The sequence below is a fragment of the Aphis gossypii genome, chromosome 1 (assembly GCF_020184175.1).
Source record: "Aphis gossypii isolate Hap1 chromosome 1, ASM2018417v2, whole genome shotgun sequence".
Taxonomy (NCBI): domain Eukaryota; kingdom Metazoa; phylum Arthropoda; class Insecta; order Hemiptera; family Aphididae; genus Aphis; species Aphis gossypii.
The window spans coordinates 47,759,658-47,783,457 of NC_065530.1; the positions used below are offsets into that span (position 1 = coordinate 47,759,658).

Sequence of the window (23,800 nt, forward strand, 5' to 3'; positions counted from 1 at the left end):
AAAAAACATAAAAAAAAAAAAAATAAAAACAACAATAAAGCAAATTAATTCCTATATTATTTAAAATATTTATAACAAAGACATAAGTACTTTACAGTTTAAAATATCTCTATTAATTTAGTACTATTATTATTTGTGTTTAATAAATTAAAATTTTTTATCTCTATATTATAAACACTAATCGCATAAATATAAATTTTCTTTTGTTCCCGTCGTATAAGCTGTATTATAGTTATTAGAATATTTCATAATTCACTCGAATTTCGAATGTTAAAAAATAGCGTTTAACGATTCACAAATCCCGATCAAAATTGTTTTACTATAATATGTACAATGTACATACCTTTATTTTTAAACATACAAATTTAATATTACAATAGGTTAACAAAGTAATATTATAACAAGTTCTTGATTTAAATGTTTTTGGATATTTTTTTTTCTTTAGTAATAATATACTAGTATTTAAACGAAATTTTGCATAACTAATATAGGTTTAATATTACTGTATAGAATAATATTTTAAAGTTTCAAATGTAAAAGGTAGAGTTTGGAGTTATTATCAATCAAGTGATTTTAAATTATCTAAATCAATAGTTAAATTATGTTTAGTTCACTAAAGAAAAACTAAAATATAAAATTAAATAAAGAAATAAAAATGATTTATTAGCTTATAATGTTTAATTCCATTATGGAACGTCTTAAAATTACTGTGAATATTATGTCACGGAATAATGTTTGATGTTATGTAACGGTTAACTAAGCTTGATAGTTTATTAAGGATTATGTTAAGTCGATTAGTTTCTATATAAAAAAAAAAGGAAAAATTAAATAGATGACTTATTATTTAAAATAATTTATTTAATATTTAAATGTTATAACCTATAATAGACCAGTGCTTCCCAACTCTTTTAGCATTCTGCTCTTCTCTGTAAGTTTTCAAAATCTCGAGCCCCTTTTCTATACGTTGAAAAAAATAATGAACTTTTTTATATACCTAACATATAAACTATTCAATATTTGGGCTGACTACTTTTTTATTGATGATAATAATTATTATAAAATAATAAAATAATCAATTAATGTGAATAATTATAGCAATAAATTAGTATAAAATATAGATAATATAAATATATTGTTAAAGTACCTCAGCAAAGAATATCAGTTTAATTGCTTAATACACGCAATCTTTATCGATAGGTACCTTTATTGTTATTAATTTTTCAATTTTTTCCCTACATTGTAAAATAAATATAATTTAATAAATAAAATTTCACTTCGTAATGACTGCGCCTCCCTAACAATGTTTACACACCCTGCCCTCCTATTACAGATACACTATAATAGACTTATAACAACTACACACACGTTTTATTTTCATTAATTTCATATTATTTTCAGACTTGCCTAAAGACGGTCCGTACATCACTGGCGATAAGTCAATTTATCAGTTTGGCGACACGATCAATTTGAACTGTTCTTCAGCCAAGTCTTATCCAGCATCCAGTCTCCATTGGTACATAAATAACATTTCGGTAAGTAAAATTTAATAAAAAATCTTAACAAAGTTTGCTTTTTTAGAATTTAAAACAAAGAAAAATTTTAAAAATAAAATCTATTGAGTATGTCATTGACATACATTCGATAAAGTATGTTCTCTGTATTATTGAAACGTTAATATAAAATGGACGATTGGAATTATGTTTGTGTTACTTTTATTACGTACAGCTTAAACTAGTATAAATTAAGTAAGTCTATTTAAAAAAAAAAAAAAAAATACTATTTTCAGTTATTTTAATCGCAAATTGGAATAAAAGTAAAATACGAGTATTTCGATTCAACACTCGTATATTAAGATAATAATATAGAAAATAAACCGTAAATAAATGGTTTCCCTCCAGTTTTGTCGTTTTCGATAACTGCAGTAGATGCACGTGTTTCTATATAGGTCTCTGGACACAATATATGACCCTTTTGCGGTAATAATATTCCCGATATGAAATAGTCTGCTCAAAGACAGATTATAATATTAATATAATTTTGCACTGTCATAAACTACGTCTACCGTCCCTCCTTGTGTTCTAGACGGTGCAAGTAAACGACTGTATGCAGATACCATCTATATTTATATTATACATTCTATATCTACGTTTTGAGTAAGTGTGTGTGTATGTCTGGCAACAAAGTAACCGGAACAAAATTACATATTTCACCGGCTATTATAAATTCCGAATCTTTCTTTTGTACCGTGACAACAATTTTGTTTTTACTTAAAACTTTAATGTTACAATTTTTTATCCATAAGTTCTCGATCGACGGTGCAAATAAACACGCAATTTAAATTATATTTTTATCTTACACTATTTACACGCTACGGTAATACGAATTAATTTTACAATGATAACTACAACACGTACATACAATTGCAATCAAGCAGTTCCTATCTCTTTGTATGTATAACAATTTAATGGAATAAAAAAATATGTTAAAATATATTATTACGCGTTAAAAAGACCATTAGTAATAATTATAGTTATTAAAATGTATGTTAATTAAAATTATATTAAAGGATTTCATAAAAATTATATTTAAGCGTATTATACTCGTTTATATTTCATATAAATTTATCGCTTCGTAACATGTTTTGCAGAAACATAAGAAACGTATCGTTTTTTCCATTTAATAACGACGTGTTCTATCCTTTATATTTATTCAGTATAAATAATATACAAATATATAAACGATACATTTGTTTTACTTCAAAAACCCAAGTTATATGGATATGTATATTATATAAATATAAGATTTACTTAAGCTGCATTGAATGTAGATAAAAATAAAGCTTTATTTTAACATAGTTTTTCTATATCTAATATTATACATTTATACATATTTTATCTTTTCAATCTTTCATATACGAGGAGGATTTGTAAACGACAACCAAAATTTATTGATAAAATATTAATAGAATTTTGAAATTGATAAAAAAGTTAATCGCTCATACTTTCTTATAGCTATTAAGCTATTATAATTTAAATAATATATATTAATATATAATTTGAATATAAACGTGATGTATGAAGTTACTTGTAATTAGATTTCACGCTCAACTATGAATTTAAACTGAATACATTTAAAAACAAACAAATTACGTTTTACTCACAAATGGTACCTTATATTTAAAACATAAATTAGATAAATTAAACATAGGTTGAATGACACTAAAACGTATAAATTGTTTATAGTTGTTACGCATTCCATGCTTGTTGTGAGGAAATAATACAAAATAATTAAGTAACAGATATTTAATGTATTACAATCAACCATTAAAATGTCAGATTAGAACAACAAAATGTTAAACTTGTTTAAAAATGTTCCATTTAAGTTTTCAAGTTTTCAAGTTTTTTTTTTTTTTTTTGTTGTTATTTAATTCATAACCTTTGATTATTACCTTGAAGAAATGTATAATAATAATAACTATTAATATAATGTAAAAACTTTCATTTCGCTGGGTAACATAATAAAAATAAAATTTGAAAAGTTGTTGTCAATAAATAAATATTTAATTTAGTTTTCACTGTTATGTGTATAATTTTTCAAGCTTAAAAAAATGAAATGCCTTGTGATTGCATTTATTACGTGTTAATAAATTGTTATAATTATATAGAGATTTTAATATTTTACATTTTACTATACTAATATCAATAAATATAGCTATTGTATGTTTATATTTTATTATGCGTACTTATTTAAAATATGAACGGTATCATTATTTTAGTTTTAAAACAATTTAAGTAGGTAATACATATTATTATTATTTAATATTATACCTTTCATCATTAATTTGAAATATCTATGAGTTTTTTAAGTCAGTCCCTCGTAATATTTAGTTAATATTATCAAACTGTGTTTACAAACGTTTAGTAGATACATGCCTATATGCAAGTTTTTTTTTGGAACTATTTCCAAACTGTTTGAGAAACTTACAAACAACAACGAAACACGTTTAAATTAATAACAACTGTATAATAATAATAATAATATTATAATAGATGAATTTCGCTTATCCGATCAAGCCTAAAGAGTACCTACTTCAGTTAAAACAGGAAACTGCGTAGTAACGGGCTTAGCGATTTAAATCTAATCCGACATCATTCGCCAATGCGTTAAAATATGTTTATAGCGTTTAGAGAAAAAAAAACAAATTTTTTTTTTACGACCCAAAGCTAGCTAGATTGAACTCGAGCGTTCAAAAAGTGTACGAGATAATATATTTACGGGTGCGAAAAATAATAAAATCTTTTATTTTTTTCTATTACTGGATATTTTCGCCGAGGTGGTTTTATTGCCACCAGTGACGGGAGACGAACGTACGCGTGCTAATGAAACCCACAGCCTCGGCTGTATCGGATTTAAGCGAAAGATAAATTCGCACAGAACAAAACGACGCCGTCAACGTAGCCGATTCGGATTCGTAATTCTTTCTCGGAGCTTTCCCTATAGCCTTATCGCTTCGCATGTTTAATTCCGTTACCGAGATTCCGCTAATATATACACTTGCTGCATGTGTTTAATTAATTGCTGTCCAAATAGTGACTACATTAACGCACAAGTGAAACATAGCTCGTGAATTTCCACACAACTCGTTTCATTTACTGTGTATAGATATATATGTTTATATATAGTGACTTGTGGAACGTAAACACAATTAAAAAGCATTGTTTATTAGTTGAAATAGATCGTTTTCGAGCTGACGCCAAATAGTTTCGGTGAATACGTAAATAACACTACGACGGTCGGTAACTTAAAAATATTATAGGTAGTTGATTGTTGAAATTTAATTTGAAAATGTATTAACTCGATTTGTACCGATATAACGGTGGAATTTTAAATTTTATCTTAATAATAATATAATTCACTTTTAAAGCCGAAGCCCGAAAAACCCAACTGAAATTAATGTACTTACATATATTTAATTTAATTAAAACATAATTTTACAAAAGCTACTAAACTTGGTCTAATAGTACACACAATAATATTTATTTTATTTTTCGAAACGTAAATATTATATACATATAGAATAAAATACTTTTAATACTTATAGCGTCTAAAACGTGTGTCTTTTAGTTCGACCATTCATAAAGTGACAAAGCATTAGCTTTTTGAGTTGAATGAAAATCTATTTCACCTGCACCTCATACACCATGTGTAATCCTCTCAGGTCTAAGACACACGCGAAATGGATAAATTCCGGTCCGTTGGACTTGACAAATATTTCAAAAGCTTACACATTCATATTGGCAAAGAACTTGAAAGGCATTAGATTTTGTAGACGGACACTATACCTATTAGCAGCACCATCTCAGTTAACGTATGATTTTTTGAGAAAAAAAATATTTTTAGCAATGTATTATTATATAAATTGCACTAAATAATATTTAAAACAATAATCTAATTTATAAAAATAATCAATTATTACTTCTGTATAAAAATAATATATTGTATCTCCGTGGTTATATTTTAATTATTATGAGTTGAATAGATAAAACTCTATACATTTTTATATTTTTACAGCTATATATTAACAGTAAAATAAACCAAAATAACAAATAAAAGTAATTAATATCTTTTTTGTTAATTGTTTGATTGATTTTTTAAGAAAATGTCTTGTGGTAGACGTGTTTTCAGTCTAGGTTTTTATATTTATTTGTTGTTGTTTTGTAATATAATAGAGCTTCTATTATGGGTTTTTCATGGAATTTTATTGAAGTTTTCCTATTGATTTATTTCCATTTTGATACGTAGTGCAATTTATGTCATTGTGAATTTGTTTATTTCACGCAAATTTTGCGTATTTGAGTATTATTCTCGGAAATTTGTTTTGGATAAATTGTATTTTTTCATTTTTGTTGGAAAGCAGAAATTCGTGGCATGTTGAAGTTAGTAGCAATTTTATTAATTCTGTGTGTATTTGTAGCGTTTTATCTGCAGGTTTGAGGTCTGGTTTAATAGGGTGTATAATATTATTACATTATTCTTGTGTAATCTTGTTAATTTTTTTACTATCCATATAAGTTTTCTAAGTTTGTTTTTTGTCAAAGTGTATCCGTAAATGTCGTACTGAATCTTTCATGCTGATCCATTAGATTTTTTGATTATTAATTTATATTAAGGATTGTTTTTACGTATTTTATCAAGGTAAAAATATTGACTTCACTTCTGGTGACATTAAGGTATTTTGATTTAAGGATACTTCTTTAAAAGGGAGTAGGTATTTTATATATTATATTCACAATTTATTATAGAATATTAGATTCTGAACGGAGTGAAGAATGTATTGATTTTACAATGATGTATGTTTTTTTTTTTTTTTTTTTGTTTTTTTTTTTTTGTGTCTGTGTACAGCATAACTAGTCGAAATAATGCTCCAATTTCAAACAATGGGGGTGGTTTCCGATGTAAAAGTGAATATCCTTGGTGCATTATAGAGGTAAAAAGTTAACATTTTCCAACAGTTTTCAAAAAAATCGAGAAAAACAAAAAAAAATGACGGAAAAACGGCAATTTTTACGCAAAACCAGTTTTCGACCAAATCGATTTTTTTTTATGGTTGTAATTCAAAAACTAATCACTGAAAATACTTGAAATTTTCACCAAATGTTAATGTCAGTGGTATCCGTATATAGTTAAATTTTCAAAAATTTTGACTTTTTTTGAGTTATTTATAGACTACTGAAATTTTCGATTTTTTTGAAAATTTTTTTTTAAAGTGTCGATAAAAAATTTTTGGATGACCAAAAAGTTTTGAAAATTTAATACAAGGTTCCTTATGAGTTGTTTTTAATGTAGCTAAAAAAAATTAAAAATCGTTAGTCACAATTTTTTTTTATAAGCGTTTTTAGTTCAAATTTTTACGAAATCTGTCGAAAACGCGAAAATTTGCAAGAATTTTGAAGTTGAAAAATCATAAAATTTTTTTCTTTTATAACTAAGTTTTGAAAATTTGGTACAAGGTTCTCCATACATTTTTCTTCAAATATCTGTAAAAAAAACTCTACCGGATTCAGGCAAAAAATTTTTATGAGTGTTTGAAATTTAAATTTTTACAAAAACCGCGTTAAATAACAGTTTAGCCTCAAACGATTTTTGATATTTGTTATTATTCAAAAAGTATAAGTCGTAGATACTTGAAAATTTTACCAGTTATTAAGATTCGCGTTTTCTTTACGTGATTTAAATTTCAAAATATTTTGACTTTTTTTGAGCTATTTATAGACAACTGAAATTTTCAATTTTTCTGAAAAAATATTTTTGAAGTGTCGATAAAATTTTTTTGGCCCTATCAAAATACTTGAAAATTTAATACAAAGTTCCTCATATGTTATTCTTATAGTGATTAAAAAATTATAAGAATACATAGGCACAATTTTTTTTTATTAGCATTTGAAGTTCTAATTTTGACGAAAATTCGTCAAAATTATGAATATTTGCGAAATATTTGAAGTTGAAAAATCATAAAATTTTTTGTGTTTATAACTAAGGATTAAAAATACAACACTAAGTTTTCCATAAGTTTACCTTCAAGTATCTATAGAGAAAACTCGAAGCATCATTATAGGAAAAATTTTAAGTGCGTTTGAATTTTAAATTTTAACGAAATAGCGTAATGATAACGATTTATCCTCAAACGATTTTAAATATTTGTTATTATTCAAAAAGTATAAGTCGTAGATACTTGAAAATTTTACCAGTTATTAAGATTCGCGTTTTCTTTACGTGATTTAATTTTCAAAATATTTTTTAATATAAGCTGGTTTTTTTAAACCACCTTTTTCACCAACCACTAGAAATTATATCCTAGGCTGACAAATCATCTTCGTTCAGAATCGTTTTTCGTATACAATGATAACTATCATTGGATTCAAATTTAACACTCCTATAATATATAATAATGATCCATACAGCACCTAATGTACAGCAGAGCGGTACTCACTTGCCGACTTTTGTTTCTTGTTTTTTTCTCAAAAAAAAAAGAAAAAACGTTATAAAATGAGAAATTTTTGATTTACATTCAAGATGCAATTCAGAATACTATATCAAATTTTAAAAATGCGGTCGGATTTTTTTTTTTAAATATTTTGATTTCCATTTTGTCGTTGGAACATTTACAGAATTCGCTTGATTAAATTATTATCTATATATTATAGAAATAATGTGATTGAAGCATTAATTGTTAGTTTAATATAAATGTCAATGTAATAATTAATCAACTGCGTTCAAAAACGTATCCTCAACGGTTTGATGCCCTGTCGAACGTTTTAATGATATACAGAAACATTTATATAAGAATAAAGAAACGAAATAATGTTAAATCCCTACTTGGTGTATTGTTAAAGGTTTTTTTTTTTTATAATTCATGAAATATCTTTGTACACATGTCATTGTACCTTTAATGTACATATTATATGATATTCTATAGCCATGCATAAACTTTACATTGGTTAACTATAAATATGGAGTATAGAACAATCATTATATTACATATTCAAATGTAAAACTAAGATGAAATATTAATTTTTAATGTTTGTAATTTATCGTAATTTTAAACTTAATATAGGTATGTATTCTTATAAATAGAGATCAATGATTTTATAATGTATTTGATAAAACATGAAATCCTTAAAAAAAATGTATCTAAAATAATGTTTATTATTATTAAATTATAAATCATGGGAAACTTATTGCTTAAAATCGTGAATAATAAATAAATTAAAATCTTGTAATATAATATGTTATTGAAATTATTGTGATGCGCGTACACTGATTTAGTTACCAGTGTTTCCATTAATGACTTTCGTTTAGTATAGCATTATTTTTTTACACAAAATACATTTCTGCATATAAGTACGATTTAAACAGCAGGTAAAAAATGTAAATAAATAAATAACTTCAGAATTTCTTAACGAGGTTGTCTTTTGCATAATATGGCGTTTAAAATATGATGTGCCGGTGAAAAGGATTATTACACGCAAGCTTCATGCACGCATTCGGTCACGGTGTGGTTTTTTTTTTTTGTCATTTAAGGGGGTACCCTGTGCCAAAATCCGGTGAACGAACCGTAATTATACAGTCAAGCAAGAGTTGAAGGGAATTCGAATTTTCATCACTATAACATTGTGTAAGAATAACTTATAATTTCAACAAGAAGGTTTACTCGCCAAATCAAACCTACGCTAGAAACATAACGATCATTTACCATGGTTTTATAGAACTTTAAGTTCGTGGTCCACTTTTTCCAGTTAAATTAAAACATTTCAATTTCACAATATGTTTTTAAAATCTTCTTATGATTATTGTTTATATTATAAAAATTATGGAAGAATCTGTATTTTTTTTTTATTTACTTAATTGGAGAACACTCAAAATAAATGAATAACCTTTGAAGTCCAAACAAGATTCTGTTAAATTATTCAGTTTCTTTATTTAACGTATAAATTTATTTATTTTAAGTTCAACAATCTAGATGTTTGGATAAGATTTTTAAGACGTTCGTTTATAATATACATTATACATGTATTATCAGTATATCATTAAAAATATTATCATAAAATACATAACCATGAATCATATATTATAAAGAAAATCACTTTCACCAATAATTTATCTCTTATAAATATATTTTAAAATATCAAACAATTTATACTCTGATGTAAAATGTTATTATATTAAAATAAGGAATTGCAAAAAATGAATGCAATGATAAATATGTCCTGTTTGATAAATGACAAATGTACTTTGAAATTATTCAATAGTTTATTAACTACATTTAAAGCACACTTTGGTAGGTATTATATTATTTAAAAAAATTCTTAAAAAATGTGTCAATATCATCAAATATAATATGACATGTTTTCAAAGTATGAATATTTGATAAGCAATTTAAATTTGTTAATATTATTTATTCATGACTCCCAGTAAACTATTTAAAAAAAAAAAAAACGACAAATAAACCTCTCAAATATCTTTTTTTTTAAATTTCTATTGTGTATACTGACAAATGATTTTGGTGGGAAATTTCATTTAAACGTAGAACGCGTTATTTTTACATGATGGTTATGGCCTGTGGAATACTTCCTTCTAACGCAGGGACATAGCCATAAGAATTTAAAGCTAAACATTTATTTTTATTTTTATTTGTGTTTTTATTTATCACCGATTGAAACGAGTCTGTTTTCGTGATTTTTATTCATTTTATTTTAGTAAAAGTTATAATATTCAAAATATCATTACAGTTAGAAAATACTAAAACATAGGATATTAATGAATATGTGAATATGTTAATTTAGGAGTCGAGTGACGATCAATGACGGCTTAAAAAAATTGAAAATGATTACAATTGATTTCAAAATATATTTGATATTAAAAATTAAAAATACAAAATAATCGGGATAAAATAATATGCATAATGAAAAGTTAAATAGAAAAAATATTCTATTTTTATTTTAGTATAATATATTATGACAAATGAAATACAGTGAGTTTTAATTTAAAAATGCCCATCAAACTCTGTCTTTATTTTTTGACACGCCCAATATAACCTTTAGTCAGTTATTATGTAATTTCAATTGGTCTAAGAGGTTTATTGACATAAAACGTTATATATATATATACAATCAGAATACTAAACATATTTCATTTTTATGATACTCAATGTTATTGTTTTTCATTATTTTGTCTTTTTTAATGTACAATCAAAAGCATAAAATAAGTGTAAATTCCTCGCTAAAACATCAACTCTTAGTTTTATTATTATATGTTGATACATTTAAAAATATTGATGAATACTATTGAATGAAATTATATTTACTTTATGTTTTTTTTTTTATTTTAACGTTGTCCATCTTTTAATGAAATAAAATGTATATACTTAATCCAAGCCACACACAATAAAATTATGTTATTTAATATAGCCAGTTTATTTGTTTTTTTATTGTTTATTTTTTTTTAATTTAATTAATATTTTGAACAATATTATGAACGCTTTTATATACATTTTGATAAATAGTAAATGTAAAAGAAGTAAATACCAAAAGTTACTTTTTATTATTTATTTTTTTCTTAAGAGGTACAGTTAACCTTAAATAAGTTGTGCGGGGTAAATGATTACTCCACTAATTTTAAACTATGTTTATAAATTATTTTGGGTGGAGTAAAAGTGTTGGGATTTTGTCTAGCTTTTATTTGTATATCATAAAAAAAAAAAATAATAAAATTAATAAACATGAAATTTAAAATTAATAAATGTTAAAACAAACTTATTATCTTTAATAAAAAATATTTTTTTTATCTAAAAACGGATAGGTACTATAAGCCCTTATAACCTACTGAAGGCAAATATATTTTAGTTCAAAGTACCTATAATTTAGAAAAAAAGAAAAGAAAGCTACAATCGTAACGATTTTTTCTTTTTTAAATAATTATTTTTTAATAATTTATAAATGTTTGCAATAATATGTAATAGTAATTATTTTATAGTAACTAAACAATAATTAAATGCTAATAGCTAATAAATTTTCAAATTAATAATTTCTATCATTAATTTTACTATTATTATCATTATTATTATACATATATACATACAACCAATTAGTTTTCTCATCATTATTTTGAAGAATATATTATAATATAGGTACAAACCATTTGTGAGATACCTAAATAAATTTTTACATGATAAAACAAAGCTTTTTATAAATATTTTACGTAGATGTGAAAATAATGATTTTTGCACGTATACTCACGATTATTGTGTATGTGATGTGCTATAAATATATATTTATTATTATTATTATTATTCATTTTTGAGTTACGTAAGTTCATATAATACGTGTGTGCGTGTGTTTTACAGGCGAGAGAAGAATCTTTGAAGAGTTTCCCAGCACAAAAACACCCTCGAGGACTTGTGACGACAACTTTGGGGTTGCATTTACCTTTAGACGCGGAAACTGTGTTGAACGGGGCAGTGAGGGTTAGGTGTGTGGCGGTACTATCACCCGTATTATGGAGTAGTGACAACGAGAAAGTGCTGCCCAGACAAGATAAAAGAGAAGCACTCCTGCTTGGTAACAAATTACATTTATTTATATTTTATACATTTGTATCGAAAATAAAAAATGTATAACTATACTGACAGTTGTTATTACATTTAAAAATCGGTTTGGAATAATTTCAAGTGTCATAATGATTTATTATTAATATTATAAAAATATATATTTTTTTTTTTTTTAGTTATTCTCACCCCTCAGCTAATAATATTGTCTATTTTAAAAAGATTTTTACAATAAAACTATATGATTGTAAACCATCAAGTATGAGATTCATATTTTATGACTAACAATTGTATATGTTTATCCAAAACACCAAATATCCAATTCCACTAAATATCTTAACATCTTTAAAGATGTTTTTCACAACACTGTACCTACATATTATGGACATAAACTAACATTTGATGTTATTATTGTTTTAGTTACGGGATCTTCCAGCGAATGTAATTCCAGCAGAGTCATCGTATTCCTACTTTTATTTTTCATACATGTGTTTTTTTAAAATAAAATAAAACAAATTATTAATAAATAAATAATAAAAATATCATATCAAAAATAATTTTATTCTAATATTTTAATTTTTTGAAAAATGTATTTTATTTGTAAATTGGATTGTATTAGATATAGTTAATCCCTATATAAATAAATATGTACTACTTGTGTTAAATAAATTATGTGTTTTAAATTACATGATATCCTCACTTCGTTTTGTTGCTCGCATTTTATAATACTAGTGGCAATAAAAATTATTTAAAAATAATATATTTTTATTAGATAAATTAAATCGTGTAGGATAATAGCCAGGAGTTTTTTTAAGGAAATGATTGTTATGAAAATATCAACCTTGATAAACAAAATAAAATAATATACTACCTATATGTCCTATATATTCATCAATATTTATTTACCTTATAGACTTTATTTTAATACAATATGTTTTTCTCACAATACCTTTAATAAATTGCACATTCGACGAGAAGTAGTTATACTACTCTTATAACACCTCTTTCTCATAATTATATCATTGATAACTTGTACACATTAGAAATTACTATGTAAGGTGTCTTTTATTTTGTTTGTGACACAATATTATAATATTGATTCATGAAATAACATTTTCTAAAATAAATATAATTAATTTATGCACTTGGCACTTGAAAAATAAAAAAGTTACTGTACAGTTTAACCAATTTAAAATCTGATCAAAATTTTTCAATAAGGTATTAGATTTTCATTTACATCGAATTGATGATTATCAATAGCAAATGTTGCAAACATTGATATTGTTTCAATAAACAAGAATGTATCTATTAGTTTATTGACATATCGACTCATCAATCGTATATCTATATAATTTTATTTTGTGCATATATTTACTTAATCGAATATGACGTATATTGTACTTAAATCTTTATTTTGCATAAATAGTACAAGTTATAAAATAAAGTTAATAATTAACCGAGTTTTTCAAATACAACCAAAACTAGTCAATTCCACGTGTATAATACTGTATTAAATTCTTATAGTTACTAATATTATTTTAGTATGATATGTACCTACTTATTAATGTCTAATTTTAAATTAAATCATAAAAACAACTTTTTCACGAATTTTTATAAAATTAAAAATAATTGTAGTGAAATAAATATAATGACTAATAGCTAGTATGACATATTACTTATCGATAGTTAGCCAAGTAAAAAGTTAAATATAATATGAGTAGGTACTCTTATACTGAAAACAATCGTAGTTATCACTGTTGAATAGTGTATAAAATACTATAATTAAGTAAAGAATTATAGTTGTATAAAGATTTACCTATGAAAACATATAAAACTGCATACCGGGTTACTTATAAGGACTTAAATAAATAAATAAAATATATATGATAAGATACGAATGTATCTAACCATATTGTGACATATTGTGATGATATTATAATTTCATGGTATAAATCGTTCAAGTAAGAGAATTTTATCACGGCTGCATAGATACAATAATTTTTAGTAACTGGTAATTGTATTATATGTTAGTTTTATCCAGTTACTCTTATTATAATATGTATAATATGTATATATAAATATTATATTAAGTAATCTAAAAATAACCGTTAAAATATTATTCATGAGCTGGATTGCATTAACTGTTGCTTCAGACTACCCAGATATATTTACACGAAGTCATATCCTTTATTTGTATTTAAATTTATAATTTGTTTATAAATACCAAGTTTTTCTATAGTTGTAATATAAATTAAAATACATGATTATAATGATTGATAATGATTCTTTAACATGATATTGTATAAGATTTGGCTATTGTATTATGATTGTAATTTGTAACTAATTAATTGATATTAATTAATTAGCTCCTACATCAGATGATTCTTTTTGTATACAAATTATTATGTATAATGTATATAATAGTATATAAATATTTTATATGCAATATACATAATTATATTTATTTTATATTTGCTATAAACTTTTATCATTTATTGTTAATCACATTTAAATTTGATATATTATCATGTAACATATATTATGATGTTCCTATTTAATACTTATATTTACCTCTTACAATAAGATATCCGTAGAATATTTATTATAAATTATCAAAGGTATTTCATTTTTTTTAACGGCTGAAAAAATAGCAAGCCGAGCTGATTTTCACAACAATAGTTTCAAAAAGAAGTAATATAATACGTAAGTACTCAACAAATTGTATCTTCAACAGTTGAATCTTAAGCATGAGTTATCCGATTTCTAAGAATGCCAAAGGACGCATCCAAGAGCAATTTTCCATAGCACTCGAATTTATTTTTACTGGCATATAAGTTTTCAACTTTTAGTAGTCTTCGTGTTTATTACACAGAACATTCCTAGAAATATCCAAATATGGTGCTCGACGAGCTGAGAAAAAACATAGGTACAATTATTATAGTAACATTATTTGTTCAACTGAATCACGTTCATATTACATTATTACAGTGAATGTATAAAGTTCTTACAATTCATTAATACACTATCACTAAGCTAAATCATTATAAAAGTTAGATAGTATGATAATTTTTTATGTTATTGGTAAAAAGCTTTCATGGTGTGTTTAAAAAATAGGACTTTAAGTAAAATATAAGATAGATAAAATATGATGATTATTAACTGACATAAAGTATCATCAATGCCGAATAGGTACAGTCTTTTACTGTCTTGTATGTAATACTGTATAATATATATTACACATATATTTAAAAACAATGGTGGTGGATAATGATAATATACGTATGATATATTATTTAAGTATTCATATAAAAAATATTGAAAGTAGTAGTGTTACTATAATTGAACGTATATTGTTGTTCTAATAAAATGTTCCAATCAAAATTACTGATTCATGAAAAAAACAGACTTGTAGATATTTTTAATTTTTTCTGTGTAAAATATGTTCACCTAAATATATATATACAATAATATAGTGAACAACTCTCTATTTTAGCGGTATGAACTATTAAACAACGTTTCAAATATCAATGGTACATTCTCATCTACGCCGTAAAATTATCAAGTAAGTCTTGTAAAATACCAAAATATAATCATTTACCAGTAAGTACCAAGTCAATTATTCGTTTTACATTTTTACACTCTGTTGCCATTTATACTCAGTGCTAACACTGCTAACGATAATTACAATAACTACTACAGTGATTTCTATACATTAAAATAAGAAAATAAGAATTTCATTCACTAGGTATAAAATCTCAGGAGCTATTTAATAGCGTAAACAGCGTAAACTCAATTATAAATATTTGACGTTTCTTCCTACTTATAATATGTTTTTAAGTATTTTTTGGACCTGTTATCAAGTGGTTTTTGCTGTAAATGCATACAGCTGAGCAGTCAATCGTTTCTTCGACTCAGAATATATATAAAAAAAAAAACAAAGCTTTTAAAATATTAGAATATTTGATATCAAATTTGTTAGTCAAATCATTTAAAACGTTTAAAAGCAATTCTTATATTTGTATAAGAAAACGTGAGTTGTAATCCAAAAAAATAATTTCTACTTAGGAAATTAAATATTTTTGTCGTTTTTTTTTTTAGTTTTCATTAAAAAGGTAAACACATTCTCTCGAACCTGTATTTCAATACCTACATTGAATTCCCAAGAATGAATTTTAAATGTAAATTTATACACATATTTCTTTTAGCTAAATCAATCAATAGAAAATAAATATTTATGAGTTCTAATCGAAATAAGTAGAAACTTAACACTATATTATATTATTTATCACAAGGGAGGCCAGCAATTGGGCTACATTTATTCTATCTGTTTCATAGGTATTCAATATTTTGTTTATATTTTATTACTTGGCATTTGCCATTGGGCTATAAATGTATAACACAAAAGTATAGGAATATATTGTACAATTTATAATTTTAGTTCTTTTATAGTAAACAAAATTGTTTTTTTTTTTCAATAAATTACATATATAAAATTATATACATACAGATACAGTTCGTCAAATAATTATTAATTTATTTTTAAATAACGCAATATAGTTTTCACAAATTCAAATATAGTTTTTCTCTCCTCTTTGTATTTTTAATTTCATTAAAAATATAATTTTTTTCTAACTAAAATGTATTTCCTGGCTTTTAATGATCTTATGCTTATATTTTATCTTTATAAGCTTATCTTATCTTATTTTATCCAATCACCAAGACTAGGTACTTGATATAAATGTAAAATTTTAGTAGCCCATTTACTTTATACTTTTTTGAAAAAAAGTTTCATTGTGGCCTAATTCTCGAGCCTTCAGCATAAGTTACTATACACATATAAATATATTTATAATATAAATGTCTATGAAGTATAATATCTACCAACATCATATTATAATGACAACTATCAAAATAATTTATCATAATTTCAAAAAATTGAAATAAAATATAAAAGTGACTTTGCATTGTTATATATTTGTAAATTCAAAAGTGAACGAAAGAATGCCATTGAGCAAAGTTATACCTACCTAGGAAAAAATATTTGCTGTACTAATAAAATAATATTGTTTTGAGTTTCATATGAAACTATTCAATCAATCATAAGTTAAAGAAGGTACCTACTCTCATATATTTAACATTTAAATGTACTTCGTATTTATTTATTACAATTGATATTGGTGTAGATTTCAAATAACTGATTATAAATGGTTTCCAGAGCGTTATTTATTTAAATACAAAATAAATATTTATACCCGTGTACGTATATTAAAATAATTGTTTCCATTTATGAATAATGCAGAATTAAAATATCAAGTTTTAATGATTATAATTTACCTAATAGCATTTGAAGTCTTAAACTTTTTCTTACTGCATTATTTTTGTTTAACCGAGTAATTCATTAGTGAAAAAGGGGCATAAAACGTATTATGATTTAAATTCCTTGAATATTTTTTCTTTTTTATACTAAACTTAATGTAAAATAATTTAAAATTACAGAACTTTTAAATCAGGTGGATTTTTTCACCACTTTACAATTTAATATACTTTTTTGCAAATGTTAATAATTCTAATACCTATATAAGTAATATAATACGGTATTATTAATGATATTTTTAAAGTTAAATAAAGTTTACTTAAATAAACAAAATTTAATTATAGCTGAACAGTTTTGAATAAATAACCAATAAACATAATATAGAATTCAATATATTATCGTTACGTGTAAATTAATCATGTATAAATAAATAGGTAGTGATGGAATTCTAAATAATATTAATATAATAATGCATATAGGTAACAATAACTTATTTATTTTGTATGACGTTGTTTCATCAATATTAGGTATACACCTTTAGGTAATAACTGTCATGATTATAGTTGTTTTGAAATAATCTTAATATAATAAAGTATATTATTATAGTTATAATTAAATTGTTGTTTTAAAGTAATTTTGATTCAATTTTCTTAAGATTTGTGGGTTTTATCAACCCTCGAGAACTAACAAATAATTAAGTAAGCTTGCTTCCGCATATCGTCAATGTACATAGGTTTAACGGCTTATTCGTTGTCGGAAATGGTTCCGAAATCGTGAGCGTCTGACCGTTCCGTCTAATTTCCGACCACACACGCATCGACACCGGAAGAATCACTCCGAAACAATTTACCAAAACCCGTTGGTCGTCCTAAGTCGAGATGGGTACCAATATATGGGTACGATATACCAAATGTGTGTGTGTGTATGGCGGTAGTATAATATATATACATTAGGTACAGGGAAAAAAATCATCCGGCAGCAGCAGTACAATAAAACAGGCTCGTCCATTGGGATTTGCCAAATTCGTTATTAAAGGGAGCTCCGAGACTTGCCGGGCAATAACGTTTTACCGGAGTCTATATACACACACACACAATGTACAGTATACCCGTTAAATTGCAAACGAACGGCTGACCGACCGCGCAAGACGAAGAGCGTTTTATTCGATTCCTTTTCGCACTGCGATCTGCGCTCGCGGATATCTTCTGAGGCCGAGGGCTTAGCCGAGGTCGTATACGCAAGGATAACAGCCGGTTTTTTTTTTTTTTTTTACTAAAGAACGATTTTCCTCGGCCGGCAAATACACGCACAAAGATATATACTTGCAAAGTATTATCGTATACTTACGCACATGTATATATATTTTATATATATAATCGTAAAAATTATCGTTGTGAAATTTCACTTCCGTATAATGGCCGGGACTAGCAGTAGGTAGCCCATTATTATCGGTATACCTATAACACGTATTGAGTTCAGTGTACAGGGTGATATTTATTTTTTTCAGTCTTTCTATGTACGGTCGTATATTAAATATTATAATATAATTTACTTTTGGGTTTCGAGAGTTTTAATAACATAATACGTATAATATTTCAAACACAAAAATACGTCTAGAACAATAAAAAAATCAAATTATAGATATAGCTATACGATGTTATATTCTCGTTCTACACGAAAAAAAATCACTCTGTATACATCTGCAATACTATCTCTAAGTATTTTAAACTGTATTCTCAGATTAGATCTGCGGATTCTCGTGAATCGAATTTATTGTAAATAAACGCTTAACACCACTTAACCGTACGATATACACTATTATATACGGAAAGTACGTAATATCTTCTGTTTATTACACTATTTACTATAAGATAGCATTAGAGTAATGCAATCTTGTGAGTTATTTTAAAATTTTATATAAATTGATTTTTAGTATGTCACATAGATACATATTTGTATTTAAATGTTTTTTATCAATAATAAAAATTTCATTTATTTCATAAACGTTTATTATTTAAAAAATAATTTAATAATTATAATCAATGATTTTAGTAATTACCTATACTTATAGTCATTAAAACGATTATTTTAAAATAAATTTGGTTATAGAAAGAAAATATTTTTACTTGTATTTGAATCCTTTTTATATAATTGTAATAGTATATTAATAATAATATTATATTACTAATACTGTAATATACCATTTATTTAAATGCGAATAATAAGTATTTTTAAAGCGTTTTACTTCATTCAAAATGTTATAGTGTACATTAAGTTAGATTTTTTCTATATTATATGATAATAATATAATATATAATTCCTTTTTATTTTAATTAAAACAAATATTGATTGATTGATTTATCAAATATTTTTATTTTAACAAACAAATAGATTATTGGTTCTACTATACTTATACAATTGGTATACACGAATAATATTTATTAACCATTGTATCTGCAACAAGTAGGTGAAATAAAATAAACATTTTATCTTGGTAAATCGATTATTTTTTTATCGTCTGATAAAGATATGGATATACACACGTGCAAATGGAAATCACTAGGTGTTGCAAACATAATATATTATGCACAAAGGATGAAATGTTGGAGAGAATAATAGATGGACGAATGGTTGTGACTTACACAGCGTATGAAGTATTTTAGTATTTTGCATTTTATAATTATTATAATAATTATATTATTTTGTTTATGCCTCTGAACGTGTTTAAATGTATTGTATACACTAACAGTTCATATGGGGTAATTTTAGAGATAAATATCATTTTATATTTTATATAACACAAAGTTTAAATAAGGTATTAAAACAAGAAAACGTGCTCGAAGAAACCGATACAAAAACAAGATATTATTATACACTTCTTACACGATTATGTTTTCTTGAAATTGTTGTTATTTTAATTGCACACATTGTACTACACTAAAGTTCACGAGCCACATTCGCGGTATAAAAATGTTTTTCGAAACTAAAAAAAGCTTTTTACTATAAAACTAATATAAATGTATAAATAAATGTATGTGTATAGTATATAAAGCTTCCTCTTTCGGTTTGAAATGTATATAAAAAGTTTTGTTTGTGAATGTGGTCACGCGAATCATATCCTTTACGTTTAATATTACGGCACACCCTACTCGTCCTTAAACGAATACTAATTTACTGTGAAGGGAAGCAGATATTCGATATAGCAGGGAGTTATTAAAAGAATAAAAAAAATGACATAAGCGGAAAGTCACATCGTTGCAACATACATTGGCGAGGGTAAGTAATAAGTATATATTAAATTATAATATACAATAGTAACTGATCACCTGCACCTCCACCACATCTGTTTCACTCACGTTATTATATTAATAATAATACAAAGTTATTGTTTGAACTGGCCGACAAAAATCGATATATTATTATTCACATAATGGTCATTTGGACAATAGAATGTGGCAAAAAAGTATAAATAATACAGTAATAATATGTATATTGTATATACGCACCTCCTGGTTTTTACTTCCGTCTTTATTTAATTAGTCTGTTTTATATAAAGAAGGAAAGTGCTAGTTATTTATATTTATCGCTATTTTGATCCACGGGTTTTAATGGATTTTAAATAAACCGTTTTTATTCGTCCACAAATTCTATAGTATATTTACTCTCTAAAAAAATATATATTTTTTTTTCATTTTCACCTTCCTAATATTATATTTATTAAAAAAAATAATACTCATAATATTAATTTGAATAATTTGTAGCGCTTCATTAATTATTCATAGGTAAACTTCGTGATAATGCCTAGAGCCTTGAATTTCATATTATATTGTATATATATGCATTTATATTTATATATTATTATATATACATAATATAGTATATACTTACATGCACTTAATGAAACAGAAAACTGAAGAAGTAACAAAGTTGTGATAATTTCCCTTGATAATTATGGGAATTGTTCCACACAAGTGACACAAGTGTAATTTAAATTTGCATATGCCAAAACATTGTATATCTGTCACATCAAAAGTAACCATAAGGAAATCGTCCAAACGAATGCAATACTGCAAAAGTGTAAACAAAATATAATAGTTTATTATTATAATTATATATAGGTGTATTCACTTATAATTAGTAAATGTTGTTGTTGGTGTAACGAAAAATAAACCACTAAATGAAATCTTTTATTTTTATATATACAATTAATTCGTCGATCCGTCACTTGTTATATCTAAAACAGTATACTCTTCTGATAATAATAATACGAAAATATCACGAACTTATTCCCAGTGTAGTTTAAATGAATATTCTACCACAGAATTCCAACATTATTGATTACCTTATGGTTTTTATTTTATATCTTTCGGTAGGTTTATACAATAAAAATTAAAAAGCATATTTTTTTTTTTTACAATTTTCATTTTTATTTTTGTTTTAATGTATTTCTTTCTTTCCACCTGTATCTTTTCACCTTCATATCTATAACTTATTATCATCACGTATATATTTTCAAAGTTTTCTCACAAGAATGAATGAATGAAAAAAAAAAAAAAACGAAAGTTTTACCGTCGTAAAAGTTACTGCAGGTGTATAAATATATAAAATAAAAGACGAAAAAAAATACACTGTGGTTATACGGTCCCGCCACTGCCATTGCCAGTCGGCATATAGACGCGTATAAAAAAAAAAACCTCATATATATATAGACAGGCGAGAGACGGCGACGGTGGCGGTATGAACGGCAGTGGCGGTCCACGCAGTCCTCTGGGTTCGGTATTACCGATTGGGTGCGGAAGCGCCGTGGCGGTGTTCGGTGCTGGGGCGGGGGCGTAAGGAAAAGATTTACAGTCGTTATTCATTAGCACACCGGCGTCAAAAGTTGGCAACAATTACAACGGTATCACAGCCGAGTCTCGGCGGGCGGGCGGTCGAGCTCCTGCAAAGGCTGGTGCACGCGTTTTAGGACGTCGTAACTCAAAGGTCCCGCGTGTAATTCGACCCGCGTACACGAGTGCGTGCGTGCTTTCATGTGGATACGGCACAAGAGAAAGAAGAATAATAGCCAGATTTATTGCGGAGGGTGGGTGTGAGAGGTACTCTTTCTGGGGAGGAAGTGGCGGCGACCGCCACTCACTCCCGCGCCTTACGCCAAAATCGTCGAGTTGTTTTTTATTTCTACACCTGTTTATTGTGTGTGTGTGTGTGTTTTTTTTTTTTTAGGAAACGTTATGTTTTTCAGATTGTGAGCAGTGCTTAATAACTTACTATACATACCTAGTGTCACGTGTATAATGTTTTGTCGTCTCACAATAGAATAGTACCTATGTGAATTTATTTGGCACGACCTTCTGAAAACCTCCCAACAAAATTATGTCGCCCTGACTTGTTGGACACTTGCACTACGAGACTTAGCTGATAAAATAAACTAACGACAACAAATATACATGACTGCGGTGTTTGTAACGATTTACATCTAACGAATAAAATATCGTTCAACGTGTTTTTACGAGAAACCGAGAATAGAAAATATAACTGGAAATTGAATCTATTCATTTAATACAAATCCTTGATCGTTTTCGGATAAATAAAGGTTAAGCCAGGTCGGATAAGGTTTAACTAGTAGGCCGCAGAGTCTAAGAAAAAAAACAACTTTATTTATTCAAAGAAAAAATTCGACAACTTTTCACTTCTTCGCTATACTACTGGATAATATGGTTAAATTAGATCAATAAAATATCATTTTCTAAAAGTCAGCGTTTAGAATATTAAAATTATTTATTATTTGTATGTTGTTATTATATATTATATAATATTATATAATACATAATATTAACTTATAAAATATAAAAAATTAGTCTGGTTTATTATAAAAAAATTTAATATATTATTATAGTCATATAATATATTTTATAAATCATTTATTTATTTATTGGAAGTATGAGTATTTATAGCCATATTCTATAATTAGGTAAGTTATAGTATTTATTTTGTAAAAATATGAGTATACGTCATTTACGCAGAAATCGCAACTTTATTATGATATATAGGTATATTACTATTTATTTTATAAATAATTTTCATAATTTATTTTATTTGCTTTTGTAATGATAGTAATATGTTATTCTCAACCAGTTAGTTTTACATTTGAAAATTTGTATTTTATTTTTGTTTATTTAAAAATATTAAAGTGAATAATTTTGTTATAATATTTTACTGGTGCAATCGATTTGTTAATAAATAATTTGTGATGTATTCACCAACGAAAAAGATTTATTTATTTCAAGCAATCTAAATATTTATAAACACTGGAAAATTTTCTAAAGCACCTAAATATAATTAAAAATTGTAATATTTAAATAATATTTATGTTTCAGAATATA

General features: G+C 25.4%; 1 protein-coding gene across 1 annotated transcript in view; it reads left to right on the forward strand.

Annotated features, from left to right (window-relative positions):
* LOC114125727 (uncharacterized) overlaps positions 1-12,789 on the forward strand; it is a 76,522-nt gene extending 63,733 nt beyond the window's left edge. Inside the window, exons 5-7 of the mRNA XM_027989493.2 lie at positions 1,399-1,532; positions 11,903-12,116; positions 12,524-12,789. Of these exons, the coding sequence (XP_027845294.2) occupies positions 1,399-1,532; positions 11,903-12,116; positions 12,524-12,603 (428 nt within the window). The 3' untranslated portion in view covers positions 12,604-12,789. The remainder of the gene's footprint in view (positions 1-1,398; positions 1,533-11,902; positions 12,117-12,523) is intronic.
* The last annotated feature ends 11,011 nt before the right edge of the window (positions 12,790-23,800 follow it).